This window comes from Diabrotica virgifera, chromosome 3, assembly GCF_917563875.1.
Source record: "Diabrotica virgifera virgifera chromosome 3, PGI_DIABVI_V3a".
Classification (NCBI taxonomy): Eukaryota; Metazoa; Arthropoda; class Insecta; order Coleoptera; family Chrysomelidae; genus Diabrotica; species Diabrotica virgifera.
In genome coordinates this window covers 250,826,169-250,842,943 of record NC_065445.1, presented here as the reverse complement: position 1 = coordinate 250,842,943, position 16,775 = coordinate 250,826,169, and the positions used below count along the sequence as shown (strand labels likewise).

The 16,775-nt window shown below is 30.4% G+C and overlaps 1 protein-coding gene across 2 annotated transcripts in view; it reads left to right on the top strand.

Annotated features, from left to right (window-relative positions):
* Positions 1-1,200: 1,200 nt before the first annotated feature.
* Positions 1,201-16,775, top strand: part of LOC114336417 (ubiquitin-like modifier-activating enzyme ATG7) — a 53,875-nt gene continuing 38,300 nt past the window's right edge. The window contains exons 1-6 of one of the 2 annotated variants that reach the window (XM_050646088.1): positions 1,201-1,452; positions 1,555-1,778; positions 1,835-2,027; positions 9,167-9,277; positions 9,364-9,587; positions 15,835-16,044. In XM_050646088.1, the coding sequence (XP_050502045.1) occupies positions 1,585-1,778; positions 1,835-2,027; positions 9,167-9,277; positions 9,364-9,587; positions 15,835-16,044 (932 nt within the window). In that variant the 5' untranslated portion in view covers positions 1,201-1,452; positions 1,555-1,584. Of the gene's footprint in view, positions 1,453-1,473; positions 1,779-1,834; positions 2,028-9,166; positions 9,278-9,363; positions 9,588-15,834; positions 16,045-16,775 lie in introns of those variants that run through there. The other variant, XM_050646087.1, reaches the window with a different exon arrangement.

The window sequence follows — 16,775 nt, the reverse complement described above, 5'->3', positions numbered from 1 at the left end:
CATCTACTTGGATAAATTTTTCTGTTGGAGATACATTATTACCCCTTTTCTTGTTCAACTAAGATCTTACTCACCATCTCCGCGCGATCTCGGCGTTCTAAATTAGTGACTAAAAGGCTGGCTGCAGCAATAATAATACTTAAAGTTGCTGCTATCGCCTTTTTCCTTTTATATTTGGTTATTTCTGATAGTCTTGGCATTACGAAATTTACCAAGTTAAATAAACAGCAATAACGTAATTAAAAAAAAACAAAAGTTTATAAGTTAGGTTAAGGGTAAAACTTTCAAATTGCATGCAAGCCGGGTTGCAAGCTGTAAAAGACCATGCAATAGACTTGCATGAAAGTCTTGCATGCAAGAAATTGCAGCAAGTTTTCTTGCAAGCTGTAAAGCCGTCTAATAAAGCAGCCTTAAAGGCTGTATGACACTATATACATTTTCTTGTATCATTTTAGTTTCTGATATGTCAAAAAAATGCATAGTGTCATACACAGATACAAGAAACCATAGATTAATAATATAGTATTACTTGTTTTCTATTCTGTGGTATTACCGCAAGAAACGATATCAGAAACGATACAAGAATTTGTGTCAGGCACAGATTATTGTACAAGAACTGCGCCAATTTCTGCGCAAAGAGCAAAAACGTAAAACCTGCTGGTAAAACATCTAAAATGTCATAATTACTTACTCATAATGGCGGCTGAAATGAAAATGGGATAATGTATTGATGAATTTATTTGTGTTTTTGTAGGTATTATTATTTATAAATCTTTTATTTATACTTAATATACCGTTTGGTATGGACGACTGTTCTACTAATAACCATATATTTAGCTCCTAGTAAAGTTCAAACTATAAATTTAGGTTTCATGGTGCATAATTTTTTAATAGACGAAAATACAATAGTTCCTAATTTGGATCAAACTGAAGATAATTCTAATGCAAATATTTTAGCACAAATATCAAAACAAAATAAAAACACAAATAATCAACCTCAGTCAACGTAAAATTCTGGTTAACATTAAAATGTTAATTGTATAAAAGTTTATAAATTTTATAAAATATTTAAAATCAACTGTGTCTGTAGATGCAGTACTACCATCATAGATTAATAAATACTACCATAGTGTAAATACTACCATAACGTGACACAGGGTGACAAACAAAATTTCGACCAATCACGTGCCGAATTTCATACAATTTTCGATACAAGAACTTGCATAGTGTCATATACAGGGCACAAATGTACAAGAAATGATACAAGAAAATGTATACAAGAAACGATATCAGAAACGATATTAGAAATGATACAAGAAAATGCATAGTGTCATACAGCCTTAAAGGAGTACTCGTACTCGATCTACTGGGAATGGGATTCCTACGGGAGCTGGCAAGTTGCCTTAAGAGCAGTGGCAAGAAGAGAAAAGAAAGAAGATGTACGATGTACGGGTAAGGAACATAACCTTTTATTTAATTTGTTATGTCATTTAACATAAACATATTTATATTTACAAATTAAAATCAACTAAATATTTATATAATTTTACCTAGCATATTTTAAAATTTGAGTAATATTGAAAAATGGAAAACACGCTGGATTACATTCCTATAACTTCTTCAGTTAATCCCAGTTTTTGGAGCAAACTTACAGAAATGAAATTGGATGTATATAAATCAAAAGAGATAGTACAAGACTTATATGGATATACAGATATACTGAAACAGCTAAATTGTCCATGGACTTTGTTAGAAGTGGACAGTACTTCCTTTAATGTGTAAGTTAGTAATAAATTTTTAAAAATATCATTTTGACATTGTTTTCTACTTTTAGGAACTATTCTGCTGGTATGAACTTGCGGTTCTGTGGGAGATTGATAAATACTAATACAATAGAGAGATTTAAGGATTATGATAAAATGCATCTAATAAACGAAGTTGGCATTGATTTGTACGAAAAAATAAAGGATGGGCGAGCACTTGAAGATCCTTCATTGCTAAATTGCTTTATTTTATTAACTTTTGCTGTAAGTTCCTTAGTACTTTATTTATCATATTTAGGATTGATTTTACTATATAATTAATTTCATTCTATTCCTCCCTTTAAACGTTCAGCCCTGGGTGGTATAAATGTGATGCCTTACTAAACTATACTCTTAGGACAGTGAGGCATCACTATAATGCCACACTACAGTTTCGTATTAGGGACACTGCGGCATCAACTATAGCCTACACAGCTACATATATAAATTACATTGTAAGTTGGGCAGGGTGGTCCAAGGAGCAAAATAATATTTGCTGATCCTTCCGCCCAAATTTATTCTTCATTCTGACATAGTAAACCACAAATCTGTGTTTTAGATTATGAATCATATAACAATAATTTTGGGCATTTCAGTTTTTTTTTTGCATTTATGTAGATGTTTCAATACTTCTAGGGGGCTTGGTAAAAAGAGAATAAGTAAAAAATGGCCAAAATATTATTTTTGCCGAAAAATACTATAAAGGACTATATCTGTACCTTGGTATCAATAGAACAAGTGAATATATGGTAATATATTCAAGTGACGAAATAGCAAACTTGTTTGCCAGTCATTTCTCTAGTGTCTATCGCTCAGAAAAAGTTAATTTAAGTAACTACAATTTTCAATTAAAAAATTCGGTCGACATTCCATTTATTCAATTTTCAGTTTCTGAAGTCTTTGAGTCTATAAATGGTCTCAAGGATAAACTCAGTTATGGCCCTGATAACATTCCAACATATTTTTTAAAAAGATGTGTCTACAGTTTATCTAAACTTTTACATGTATTATTTAATTTATCTTTGAGACTACATACCTTTCCTAGTACTTGGCGTGACAGTTATAATATAACTCCGGTATTTAAAAACTTACATCTGGACATCAGAGCAACAACAGAGTGCAGTGTCATAGTGCAGTGAAATAATCATGTTTTAGTTTTAGTGATTTTTTAAACTTCTTTCATATTTTTATTCATGTTCCTTAGACTTTTATAATCATATTTTTATGTCTGAACTGTCCACTATACTAAATTTTATCTCTATGTATTATGTTCCAAGTAATTGTTATGTCTTATTTTAAAATTATAATGTTATATGTCTTACTGGGTGCTCGCCACTGGGCGGCTTCCATCTGTGTTATTTTTCAATAATTATATGTATTGCTTATTGTTTGTGATCAGACTGATTGCAATAAACATTGGATGTTAAATAAAAAAAATTTAAAAACTGTGACAGACAATATAAAAAATGATAGGCCTGTTGTTATGTTATCTGCCATCCCCAAACTTTTTGAATTAATTTTAAACAAATATCTTACTTGGCACTGTAGAAATCTGTTGATTAATATGCAACATGGATTTAGGCAGGGTAAATCTACATCTACAAATCTTGTTTTATATCATGATTACATTGTCAGGGCTTTCGAAGATAGGTACCAAGTGGACTCCATTTATACTGATTTCTCGAAGGCCTTTGACGCAGTGATTCATTCTTTACTCATCTTTAAATTAAGATGTATTGGTTTTCCTGAATGGTTTCTTTCATGGTTGAGTAGTTATCTTGATGAAAGAGTTCAGTTTGTTTTTATAAAGGGCTCACTTTCGATTCCTATCTTGGCCAGTTCAGAGGTCCCACAAGGCTCGCATATGGGTCCTCTTCTCTTTAACTTGTTTAATAATGATATTTCTGAGGTAATTAAAGTTTGTCAGTTTTTGCTATTTGCTGATGACCTTAAGCTATATTTCAAAGTTTTAAATCTGTCTGATTGTCTAAGGATCCAGGAAGACCTGACTTCTCTATACAATTGGTCACTTTCCAATTGTCTCCAGTTGAATAAAGATAAGTGTTTCTTTATATCCTTTAGCAAATCTAAAAATAATGTTGTGTTTGACTATCACATTAATACAAGCCTTCTATCAAGAGTGACTGACATTAAAGATTGCTTCATTCTTTACTCATCTTTAAATTAAGATGTATTGGTTTTCCTGAATGGTTTCTTTCATGGTTGAGTAGTTATCTTGATGAAAGAGTTCAGTTTGTTTTTATAAAGGGCTCACTTTCGATTCCTATCTTGGTCAGTTCAGGGGTCCCACAAGGCTCGCATGTGGGTCATCTTCTCTTTAACTTGTTTATTAATGATATTTCTGAGGTAATAAAAGTTTGTCAGTTTTTGCTATTTGCCGATGACCTTAAGCTATATTTCAAAGTTTCAAATCTGTCTGATTGTCTAAGGATCCAGGAAGACCTGACTTCTCTATACAATTGAATTCTTTCCAATTGTCAACAGTTGAATAAAGATAAGTGTTTTGTTATTATCCTTTAGCAAATCTAAAAATTTTGACTATCACATTAATACAAGCTTTCTATCAAGAGTGACTGAAATAAAAGATGGTGTTATTTGACAGTTCCTTGTCATTTATCCCACACATTAACAATTTGTCAAATAAAGCATACCGTAATCTAGGTTTTATCACAAGAAACTCTAGAGATCTTTCCATACCGACATATAAAATTTTATATCTTACTTTGGTCCGTAGCATCCTGTCTTATGCTTCTATAGTATGGTTATCATACTATTTTAACCATATTTACACCCTTGAAAAGATTCAAAATAAGTTTCTGCGGATTTGTGCTTATAGATTAAACTAAAAGAACATATCTTCTGTGGAATTAAGGTCAAGGCTAAATATCAGTTCCTTAGAAGACTACAGAACTAAATGACTACTTGAACCATACTACCGACTGTTCTGATTTATTAAGTCTTATCAACTTTAGATGTAGCACTAGAATTCTTAGAGACATACCCGTATTTTCTATAAAACACTATCACACAAACTATGGCAAATTCTCTCCAATTAACAGGATTCAGACACTGGGAAATGACTTTAGTCAATCTCATGATCTGCTGGATATAAGATCTGTAAGATTTAAGCACTGCCTGACTGAGTATGTTAGGAATCGAAGATGAGTGACCTTTACCTTGGAGTCTTCATTTCATTTGATTTTAATTGTCAGAGATTTTCGTTTTAATAATATTTTCAGGAAATTTAGTTTTCTTAAATTATAATCATGTGTTTAACAATATTTAATAATTATTTAATACTTAGTTTAGTATTTTTGTTATGGTTAGGATACTTTATTTTTTTGTTATTTGTAAAAATGGGGACATCCCGTAATAAATAAATAAATAAATATAAAATAAATAAAATTATTTGGTTGTAGATATGCCAATTAATTATCGTTTTTTGCTTCTCCTGAAAAGTTGACTAAATTGACTTATACTTCTTTTAAAGTACTTAGATAGTCTTAGATAAAATAAACTGTATAAAGATTCTTTGGTTCGAAGTGAATTTCCCTAATTTTATCTTTACCACCTCCCTTGTGTTACTTCTCTTCCAGTTTGCTATAGAGTGGATTGTTAAATTTACCCAGTTCCTTTATGTATAATAAAAAAATAAATACATGTAAGATAATAGAATGTTTCTAGCTAGGCATTTAGTATACTATTTAAATACTAAACATTGTCACACACTATTCCCGTGTTCAACCAATAGATTATAACGGGTAGTAAGTAAATGTTTCTTTGTTTTCCAGGTTAAACATGTAATAATGTAAAATTAACATGTATGTATTTAATTCTTGTACTGTGAAATCAATAAACATTATTATTGTTATTATAATCCACTGGTCAGGAGTATAAAATATAGTAGACTGATGATTTTGCAATTTACATCACATCATTCATGCTGTCATTTTGGTTCTGGGTCTGGTCAATCTCAATGAAACAGTGTTATTTACAAATTTTAAGTCACTGACACATGATCAAACATCGAAAAAATAAATATTTGCCGTTTTACCCTCCGCTGGAATATAATATGATTTTTCAAATGCCATTTTTTTATTGGTATATTCCAGATGTCTTACAAAGTCTATTAAAAACATTACTAATGTAATTTTCTTCTTGTTGTTTCTGTAATTTATTATTTCCGTAATTTTCTCAATTGTAAGTTCAGGGTATCTCTATATGGCCTGTCCATTTGTAGCTACTGCATCTCACTTTTTAGTTTGGCAAATTTTAAGTACATTCTCTACGTTACAAATATATTTAAACCTTCTAAATACATATACAGGGTGTTTCATTGGGAAAGTAACATACATTAACTGTGTAAAGAGGACACTTAGGCGGTCTCAAAAATACCATACTTAATGGATCTTACTTCATTAATAACAAAGATACTGGGTGTTTTATCTATTTTACCATTTTCTTATTTGGTTCATAACTTTTTAATCACACCGTATATTTATTTCATATTTGGCACAGAAATATTAGTTAAGGTGTACAATCAACTAATTTATTTAAAATTGTAAAAATCCAGGTCCGGATTAAAACATATTGGAAAAATATTTCGACCCAAAAACAACACCCTGTACATTAAATTTTTTAAAATGGATTTTTTATTTGAAAAGAGGATGAAAAACTAAATTTATTGGTATACTTTGAACTTTTGGCAAAATGATTTTTCTGATAAAATTTTGAATTTGAATTCTGAAATTATGCGAATTGCGAGAGCTCGAAGTAGAAAAAAAATTGAAATAATACTTAAAACTTGTTAAACACACTGTATATTTATTTTATATTTAACACAGAATATTATTTAAGGTGCCCAATCAATTAATTTATTTACAATTATAAAAAATCCAGGGCCGGATTAAAAATATTGGAAAATATTCCGACCCAAAAAACACCCTGTACATTAATTTTTTTTAAATGGATTTTGCACTTAAAAAGAGGACGAAAAACTAAATTTAGTGGTATACTTTGAATGTTCGGCAAAATGATTTTTCTGGTAAAATTTTGAATTTGAATTCTGAAATTATGTGAATTGCGATAGCTCAAATTAAAAAAAATTAAACTATGACTTAATTTTAATTAATTATTTATAAATTATTCTAAATTGGTTAAATGTTAACATTTTAGTGTTTTTTTTTATTATGGCGACAAATAATTCATAACAAATATTCACCTTTAATCAATGAATAAATAATAAAGTGTCCACAAAAAAATACATAACTTTAATCAACGAACTATCTTACAAATTAAAAAAAAAAACAAACATTTTTCCAAAAAATAACTTATTAAAATTATAGTAATTGTTCAAAATGGCCACCATCAACATTATAGTAATTGTTCAAAATGGCCAAAGTCTTGCTCTTTTTGTTATTTGTCTGACTGACTTCCTAATATCGTCAGGGTTATTCTTCATTTATTGGAAGGCGTCTCGAATCCGCTCAAAAAGTTCTTCTCTACTATTTATTTCCTCGTTCGAAATTTTGGATATTAGATATCCAAAAGTTATTTTTCAGCAATCTTTTTCTGTTTTTCTTTTAATATATAAGATAGTTCGTTGACTAAAGTTATGTATTTTTTGTGGATTCTGTATTATTTATTTATTAATGAAAGGTGAATATTTGTTATGGAATTATTTGTCGACATAAAAAAAATACTAAAATGTTAACATTTTAACAATTTACATTAAATAATGCTATTAATTAAAATTAGTCACATTTTAATTTTTTTTACTTCGAGTTCTTGCAAGTCACATAATTTCAGAATTCAAATTCAAAATTTTGCCGGAAAAATCATTTTGCCGAAAATTCAAAGTATACCACTAAATTTAGTTTTTCAACCTCTTTTCAATGAAAAATCTATTTTAAAAAAATTCAATGTACAGGGTGTTGCTTTTGGGTCGGAACATTTTTCCAATATTTTTTAATCGGACCCTGGATTTTTTATAATAATTGTAAATAAATTAAATGATTGGACACCTTAAAGAATATTCAGTGATAAATATAAAGTAAAAATAAAGTATGGTTCTCAAGTTGTAAGTCGTATTTAAATTTTTTTGTCTACTTCGAGCTTTCGTAATTCACATAATTTCAGAATTCAAATTCAAAATTTGGCCAGAAAAGTCATTTTGCCAAAAATTCAAAGTATACCACTAAATTTAGTTTTTCATCCTCTTTTCAAATGCAAAACCTATTTTAAAAAAATTCAATGTACATGGTGTTGTTTTTGGGTCGGAAAATTTTTGCAATATTTTTTAATCCGGACCTGGATTTTTTACAATTTTAAATAAAGTAGTTGACTGTACACCTTAAATAATATTTGCGTGCCAAATATAAAATAAATATACAGTGTGGTTAAAAAGTTATGAACCAAATAAGAAAATGGCAAAATAGATAAAACACCCAGTATCTTTGTTATTAATGAAGTAAGACCCATTAAGTATGGTATTTTTGAGACCGCCCAAGTGTCCTCTTTCTACAGTTAACGTATGTTACTTTCCCATTGAAACACCCTGTATATGTTTTGAGTTCTTCCCTGTATACTGAGAAGGTACAAGTGGAAACAATTTTATGTGTTCTTGTTATCAATCTATCTACAATGTTATCTTTTACACCGTCCAGGATCTTGTTTGGTCTATTATCGTGTTTCCCTCTCTTTTCTTGTTCTATGGTAATACCACCTTCACTAATTTTTTGCAATGCAGTATGAGCAAAAGTTTTAGAAATCGCAAGCGTATTCAAGAACATTGTTTTGTATCTCTGTTCTTCCTTACAAATTTCGAACGAATTCTATAGTTACTCCTAATACTACTTTCTTTTCTACATTAAGATATGAGTTGTTATAGTATTCTCTGGACGAAATTTCGAAATAACACTAAAAAGGGCCAAAATAACACTAAACAAGGACAAAATGTTATTCTCTGTAGAGTGGAGGGGTTGTTGATATAGAGTTTAGTTTTATATTTTAGTGTAACCTTAGTCCAGCTTTTGACAGTTAAAAGGATTTATAAAAAATTTCTAGATAAAATTTGCATGAAAAGTTGGCATTAAGTCCATCTGTTCACCTTCTTCATCAGCTATATGTATCTACCTTATTTAACAAAACTACACCTTATGACAAAAACTCCACAGAACAGAGAAGTAAGCTTTTTATAGACTAAAATCTATTTGAATACATAGAATAAAGATGACTGTTTTGTTTTGGAATGTAAATATAGTGTTTCTCAACATTTTAAGACTTAAAAACAGCTTTTATGCTATAACTCTATTTTATTAAGTAATATCTTATTTATATTTTAGGATATTAAGAAGTACCTGTATTATTACTGGTTTGCATTTCCAGTTCCTAAGGGAATAAGTATCCAAAAAAATAAATGTTGCCCTATTTCAGATGAATTTTCAGATAGTATGGTAATACTTTTTTGATATTTTTGATAATATTGTTTTTATGATATATCTAGGATGGTGGATAAAAAAATGCTACAATATATTTTTAGGTCGGTGATCTGTACAAACAATATACACAATTAAATGAGAGACAAAAAGGATATTTCTTGGTCATAAAGAACAAAGACGACATAGTTATACATTCTTTGAAATCGAAACTGAATACATTACCGCTAAAAGATTCTCAGATATATTTTGGATTTAGTAACAACGTCTCTTCGGGTAATGTAGCTTCACAACTACGAAATTATGTTCTTCTACTGTTGCATTTTTGGTAAGTTAATAAGAAATACCAACTATTTTCTTTGATATCTCTATACGGGGTGAGCAACTTTTGTGGCAAAGTCAGATAGGAGATACCAAAAAAAGTTATTTACAAAAAGGGGGGTAGCTGTAAGCTTCACATAATTAGTTACAAATACACAGGGTCTTTAATAACACTACGCTATCAAAAATGTTTTTAAATGAAACACCCTGTATTTTATTTTTATTTTATTTAATATTTAAGGGGCTATCCTAGTTTAAAAGTACGAAATTCATATACTTTTTTGGGAATTTCTAAAATAAAAAGTATTGTGCCAATTGTTTTGAAAATTTGCATGAGCATTTATTATAAAAAGAAGTACATGTACAACAAGAGTAGTGTAGAAGTACGAAATTCGTTAACTTTTTTGTAAATTTCTAAAATAAAATAAAACAATTTTCATAAAAAAATATTGAAAAGTAAACGATTTATGCGTCATCTACTGGCACCGTGAAAATAAAAACATGGCTCCACTGCTGCAGTGATTGGGACTAATAGAGATAACAAAAAATTTCAAAGTTATTATTGAAATATAAGTTATTTTCTATACCATCAACTAGGGGTTTTTTGATCGGATAAAAAATGTCAATTTGGCGGTTTTTGAAACTAAAAATATTTTAGCTAATTTAAAAAAAATCAACACTTCGTCATTTTTCCAAATTTTAATATTTTTCAAAAATCCTATAGTCTAAGATCCGATATAAGGTCGAACTGCACCGATCTGTTTAATGGAAAAAAATTATTTTATATGTAAATTAGTATGTTAAACATTATAAAAAACAAGGGGTGCCTGATATAATCCTGTTCTGACTATAATTAATTAATAATTAAAAAATGATTTTTTTTTATAAATTTGACTGGCGTGTTTAACAAAAAAAATTAACACTATGGGTAAGTGCAAAGCCTATAGGATATGTAAAAATAGGGGTGCCTGTAAAAAGCCTGTTCTAAATGGGGGTTGCCTAATTTTTAAAATTTTACAGCGTCTACTTATGAATAATTGAACATGTGTAAAACTTTGTTATTACTAATTTTACGAAAAAAGTTATTCTTTATAAAAAGTTCTGCATGATGTAAATCCTATGATTCAACCATCAGATGTCAAATTTTGTCAATCTTATACGAGCTATATCAAAAAATGTTAATTTCGGTCAAGAGTGACTTCGACCTTTCGAAAATTGTTATTATGAAACGGTATTAATAATCAAAAAATATGTATTAGTGCGCAATTACATCATTATAATTAAAAAAAAAATGCAAATTTTTCCGAAATTTGATTCTAAACTTAATTTTTATTTCTTACAAGTAGGATAACTCTTTTATTATCAATTTTGCGAAAAAAAGCAATTGTTAATAAAAAGCTATGAATTGTCTAAAACCTAAGATGCAGCCATCATCAATTTTATAAATTTTATACGGGGTATGTCAAAAAATATGAATTTCGTTCGGAAAAAAAGTTATTCAGCATTAAAAGTATGTTGCAATATATAATTATATCCTTAAAATTGGAATATTCTGAAATGTAAAAGTATGAAACAATTCTTGAGCGAAATAATTGCCAAAATTGGCAAAAAAAGGAAAATCACTGGCAAAAGCTCGCAATATATATGTAGGTAGTTATATAATTACAAGTACTATGAAATATCCAATAATTTGGAAATATATTTACATTAGATTAATTTAAAAAAAAACTGTAAACATTAAATATTGAAATATATTATAATATATTTTTCAATACAAATCCTAAAATCGGTCAGGAATTTAGACATTTTTGACAACTTTTTTGAAAGGAACGTTCGATATTTCCATATATTTAGCTATTGCCTGGAAACGAAAAATATCTGTATGGAAATCCTATTTCCTTACAGGAATTTCCTGTAAGGAATAGTATACTGTACAACAAATAAGAAAAAACGACATATTTCTCACGAGCGCAGACATTTGTTGGCACGAGCCGAGGAAGAGGGCCGCAAATCAAGCGAGGGAGAAATATGTAATTTTCTCATGTGTTGTACACTGTACTTTTTCTATGGATGCAGTTTTGTCAACAGTTCAAACTTCAAAATTTAATAGTTTAGGTGCTTTTAGGTATATTATATGCACAAATTGAAATAAAATCATCACATTTCCGACTTACTGTAGCCTTCTTTCTTTAATTGTAAGTTCAACTTCCTTCTCTTTACCTATTCTTTTCAGTACTTCATTGTCCGTATTTCTATCTACCCAGGAAACCCTCACAATTCTTCTATAGGTCCACATTTCAAAGGCGTTAAGTCGTCTCATTGTCTCCACATTTAACGTCCATGGTCCATAACTTATGGTTTTGAATAATAAAATTCTTGTACTGAATAAAATATCTTTAATAATTATTTTTTATTTTTTAATTTGAAATTTTTGACAACTGACATTGTTCATTTATATTTACATCCTTGAAAAAGATAAACGTTTCAAGTAACTATGTGTTGCTTTCTGGTTGCAATTTATAACGATATTTAAATGCTTTATTTATAATGAATAATATATGAGCGCACTTATAACCGGCAAAATAACGCAAAAGATGGAAAACATATTAAGTTGTAAGATAAAAAGGGATTAACCTAGTGGAGATGTTAAATTTAGCGATAGTAACTTATAGATTGAGATTATTTTGATTGTTTTCCACCTTTAGACGTATCGGACGAGTTTGAGAAATGCCACTGTCACAGTGACAGTTTTAGTTGACATACTGCTCTGATACGTCTAAAGGTGGGAAAAAAATCAATATAATGTCAATCTATAAGTTACTATCACTAAATTTAACAACTCTACTAGTTTTGTTCCCTTTTATATCACAATTTAATATGTTCTCCATCTTTTGCGCTATTTTGCCGGTTATTAGCACGCTCATCACTGTATACATATATTGCGAGTTTTTGGCAGTGATTTTCCCTTTTTGCCAATTTTGCCAAGTTGGCCGATTTTGCCAATGAATTTCGCTTAAGAGATTTTTTATACCTTTATATATTTCAGAATATTTCAAATTATAAGGATATTCTTCTATATTGCAACATATATTTAATACTGAATAACTTTTCTCCGGAGCGAAATTCAAAATTGTTTTATATACCTCGTATAAAGTATATAAAATTGATGATGGCTGCACCTTAGGTTTTGGACAATTCAAAGCTATTTATGAACAATTGCTTTTTTTCGCAAAATTGATAATAAAAGAGTTATCCTACTTGTAAGGAATAAAAATGAAGTTTAGAATTTAATTTCAGAAAAATTTGCAATTTTTTTTTAATTATAATGATGTTATTTCGCACTAAAACATACTTTTTGATTATTAATACCGTTTTATAATAACAATTTTCGAAAGGCCGAAGTCACTCTTGGCCGAAATTAACATTTTTTGACATAACTCGTATAAAATTGACAAAATTTGACATCTGATGGTTGAATCATAGGATTTACATCATGCAGAACTTTTTATAAAGAATAACTTTTTTTCGTAAAATTAGTAATAACAAAGTTTTACACATGTCCAATTATCCATAAGTAGACGCTGTAAAATTTTAAAAATTAGGCAACCCCCATTTAGAACAGGCTTTTTACATGCACCCCTATTTTTACATATCCTATAGGTTTGCACTTACCGATAGTGTTAATTTTTTTTGTTAAACACGCCAGTCAAATTTATAAAAAAAATCATTTTTTAATTATTAATTAATTATAGTCAGAACAGGATTATATCAGGCACCCCTTGTTTTTTATAATGTTTAACATACTAATTTACATATAAAATAATTTTTTTCCATTAAACAGATCGGTGCAGTTCGACCTTATATCGTATCCTCTACTACTAGTTGATAGTATAGGAAATAACTTATATTTCAATAATCACTTTGAAATTTTATGTTTCAGGATCTCTATTAGTCCCAATCACTGCAGCAGTGGAGCTATGTTTTTATTTTCACAGTGCCAGTAGATGGCGCATAAATCGTTTAATTTTCAATATTTTTTTATGAAAATTGTTTTACATATACTTTACATATACAGTACTTTTTATTTTAGAAATTCTCAAAAAAAGTATATGAATTTCGCACTTTTACACTAGAATAGCCCCTTAAAATCCGCTTCATTTCCTCGTTTTAAGAGTGTACAGTTGCTTTGTGTTACACAGGGGATTTAAAAAGTTATAACCAAATAAGAGAGAAAGAAAGAGAAAGGATAGTCGAAGCAGTGAGCATCATGATCATCATCAATGGGGCTACAACTCTTCGTGAGTCTTTGCCGCGTTTACTATTGCCTTTCATGTTTGTCGGTCCTGTGACTCATGTGCCACTAATTTTCCACATCTTTGACTGCATCTTTCCACCTCTTTCTAGCCCGTCCTACAGACCTTCTTTCATCTGGCCTTTCCCAGAAGACATTGTTTATAAGGCGATTGTCGTTACTGCGTATCACATGCCCTGCCCATCTGAGTCTATTAGCCTTTAAATATCTGACTAGATTTTCTTTTCCGAATAGACTCTAGCTCATTATTGTATCTGCGCCTCCATTCGTTTGTCACGCTGTCTCTGCAAGGGCCATATATCATTCGAAGTATTTTACGTTCCCACACCAGCAATTTAGCAGTGAGCAGTACATACAAAATTTAAGTCCAGACTAACGAATGCTGCAAATGGTATAAATGGTCTAATAAACCACAACAGTCTTGTTAAAACAAAACTTTTGTGTGTCAAGTTTTCATTTAATGAAATGAGAAGTCCCAGATCTCTAAAAGTGAAACCTCTTCTGGAACCAATTTCTGGTTACATCCTTTATCTCTGCCTTTTACAATTCATAAGGCAAATAAACGATGAATAAATGAAGCGAAAGGGATTCTACAATATGTGAAGTCACATTCTGTCTACTCGTCTAGGAAAAATTCCAACGAAAGTTGATTCAGAGATTATCAATCATCCCTTTACATACGTTTCAGTCTCCCCAGACCTCAGAGATGATTCTAAACCGATCTCTGAACCGAAATAAAACATAAAATATCTTTGTACGTTAAACTTCTGAAACGTACGTAAGGGGATCTTCATCATCATCATCTTGGTGCTACAGCCCTTAGAGGGCCTCGACCTTCTCAAGCTTTCTACGCCATTCTGTTATGTCCCTTGGTCTACCCCGTCTTCTCATTCCCACGGGTTGCACTGTTAGAATCTTTTTTATCATGTTCGATTCAGGGGCCCGGCCCACTGCAGGCGGTTTCGCTTAATTATAATGATCATATATTTTCCACCAAACGTATGCTTGTAGATATTCTACAGTTCAAAGTTATATCTACGCCTCCATATTCCGTGCTCACAGACCGCTCCGAATGTCTTGCGTAGCACCTTTCTTTCAAAAATCGATAGAGCGGATTCATCTGTTGTAGTTAGCGTCCATGCCTCTGATCCATATGTGAGAACGGGGACTATCAATGTTCTTTACAGCCTTATACGAGTTTTTTGAGACAGACGTTTGTTAGCTAAGTACTTTGATAGACTATAACACTTGTTTGCAATTATTATTCGTCTTTTTATTTCCCCTGATGTGTTATTATTGGGGTTAACCGATGTCCCTAGATATATGAATTTTTTGACCGCTTCAAAGTTTTGGTCATTGATGATTAGATCTGCGTCAACATTTCCAGCTCTTGTGTTTGTGTTAGTCGCCATGAATTTGGTTTTATTTCGATTTATATGTAACCCCATTCGTTCTGCTGCTGCTACTAGCTCGGTTAGGACTTCCGCAGTTCTCGCTCTGGTTCTTGTTATAATGTCCACGTCGTCTGCATATGCTAGAATTTGGACAGATCTATTGAATATTGTTCCCCTGCTATCTAAATTAGCGTCTCGTACGACTTTTTCTAATGCTACATTAAAAAGTTGACACACCAGCACATCTCCCTGCCTTAACCCCCTATGTATTTCAAATAGGGTTAACGAGTCGTTTTGAATTTTTACTGCTGATATCATCTTCGCCATTGTCACTTTTATCATACATATGAGTTTTTTTGAGTTCCCAACTCATTCATAGCGTTGTAATTTAGCATCTTATTGGGGGATAATTGATCATCTCTGAATTGAAATGAAACATAAACTGTTTTTCATTTACTTAACCTTCAACAAAACGTAAAACTTATGCATGCTACGTCCATATTTTTACAAACCCCGTCATACAATAATTAACTAACATACATTATTAGTCCATTTTTAGAAAACCAAGAAGCAAGTTTTCTGGCTTTGAAGCTGACCAGAGAACGCACTATAGTTTTACGAGATAGCACCATCTACTCGCTAACACTGCCAAAGTTAGACCCAACAATGTACACGACTTGGGTTGGTTGGGAGAAGAATGAAAAAGATAAGATGGGACCTCGTTTAGCAAACATGAAAAAATCTCTGGATCCATCTGTGTATGTATATTAAAATCATATCATATACAGAGTGAGTTTTATATATGGAACGGCTCAATTGTCTCGGAATCGGCTTGCATGAGTTTTATAGATTTTAATCAGTAAGGGTTTTGTGATGCAACCGATATTATGGTGGTTTTGTCAATTTTGAACACCCTGTTTACTTTTTGCATTTTGAAGTCCTTAAGAAATACTGATTATTTTTCATATAATGTTCCTTACGAGCCCCTTCCCATATTAGTTGACCCAACATGGATTTAAGAAAATCGAATTTTAGAGAACAAAAACAAGTCCAACATAAACTAAAGGCGTTAACTCATTAACAAAATTTTAAATTTCCACAATTACAGAAAATATTTATTAAATCAATGAAAACAATTTAATTAAAGAGTTATTGACTAAACAAAGAGTTGATCGTTTTCGAGTTATAAACTGAAGATTTTCAAGGCTAAAAAAATTAAAAGTGCTAACTTTCAAATCTTCTATCAGTTATTTAAAGATAAGAATTTTTGTCATCTTTTATTCTAAAACACTGTTTTTTTAATTGTTAATAAAGCGCTTATGAGAAGACGGGCGATCGGGCTTCATTAACAACTAAAAAACATTGTTTTACAATGAAATATGCCCAAGAAACTTAACGGAGACTGATACAACAAGGTTTGAACTTGAATTGAGGCACTTCGTAATATCAAAAATAATATTTTTTACTTGTATTTTTGAACCTTGGAAAT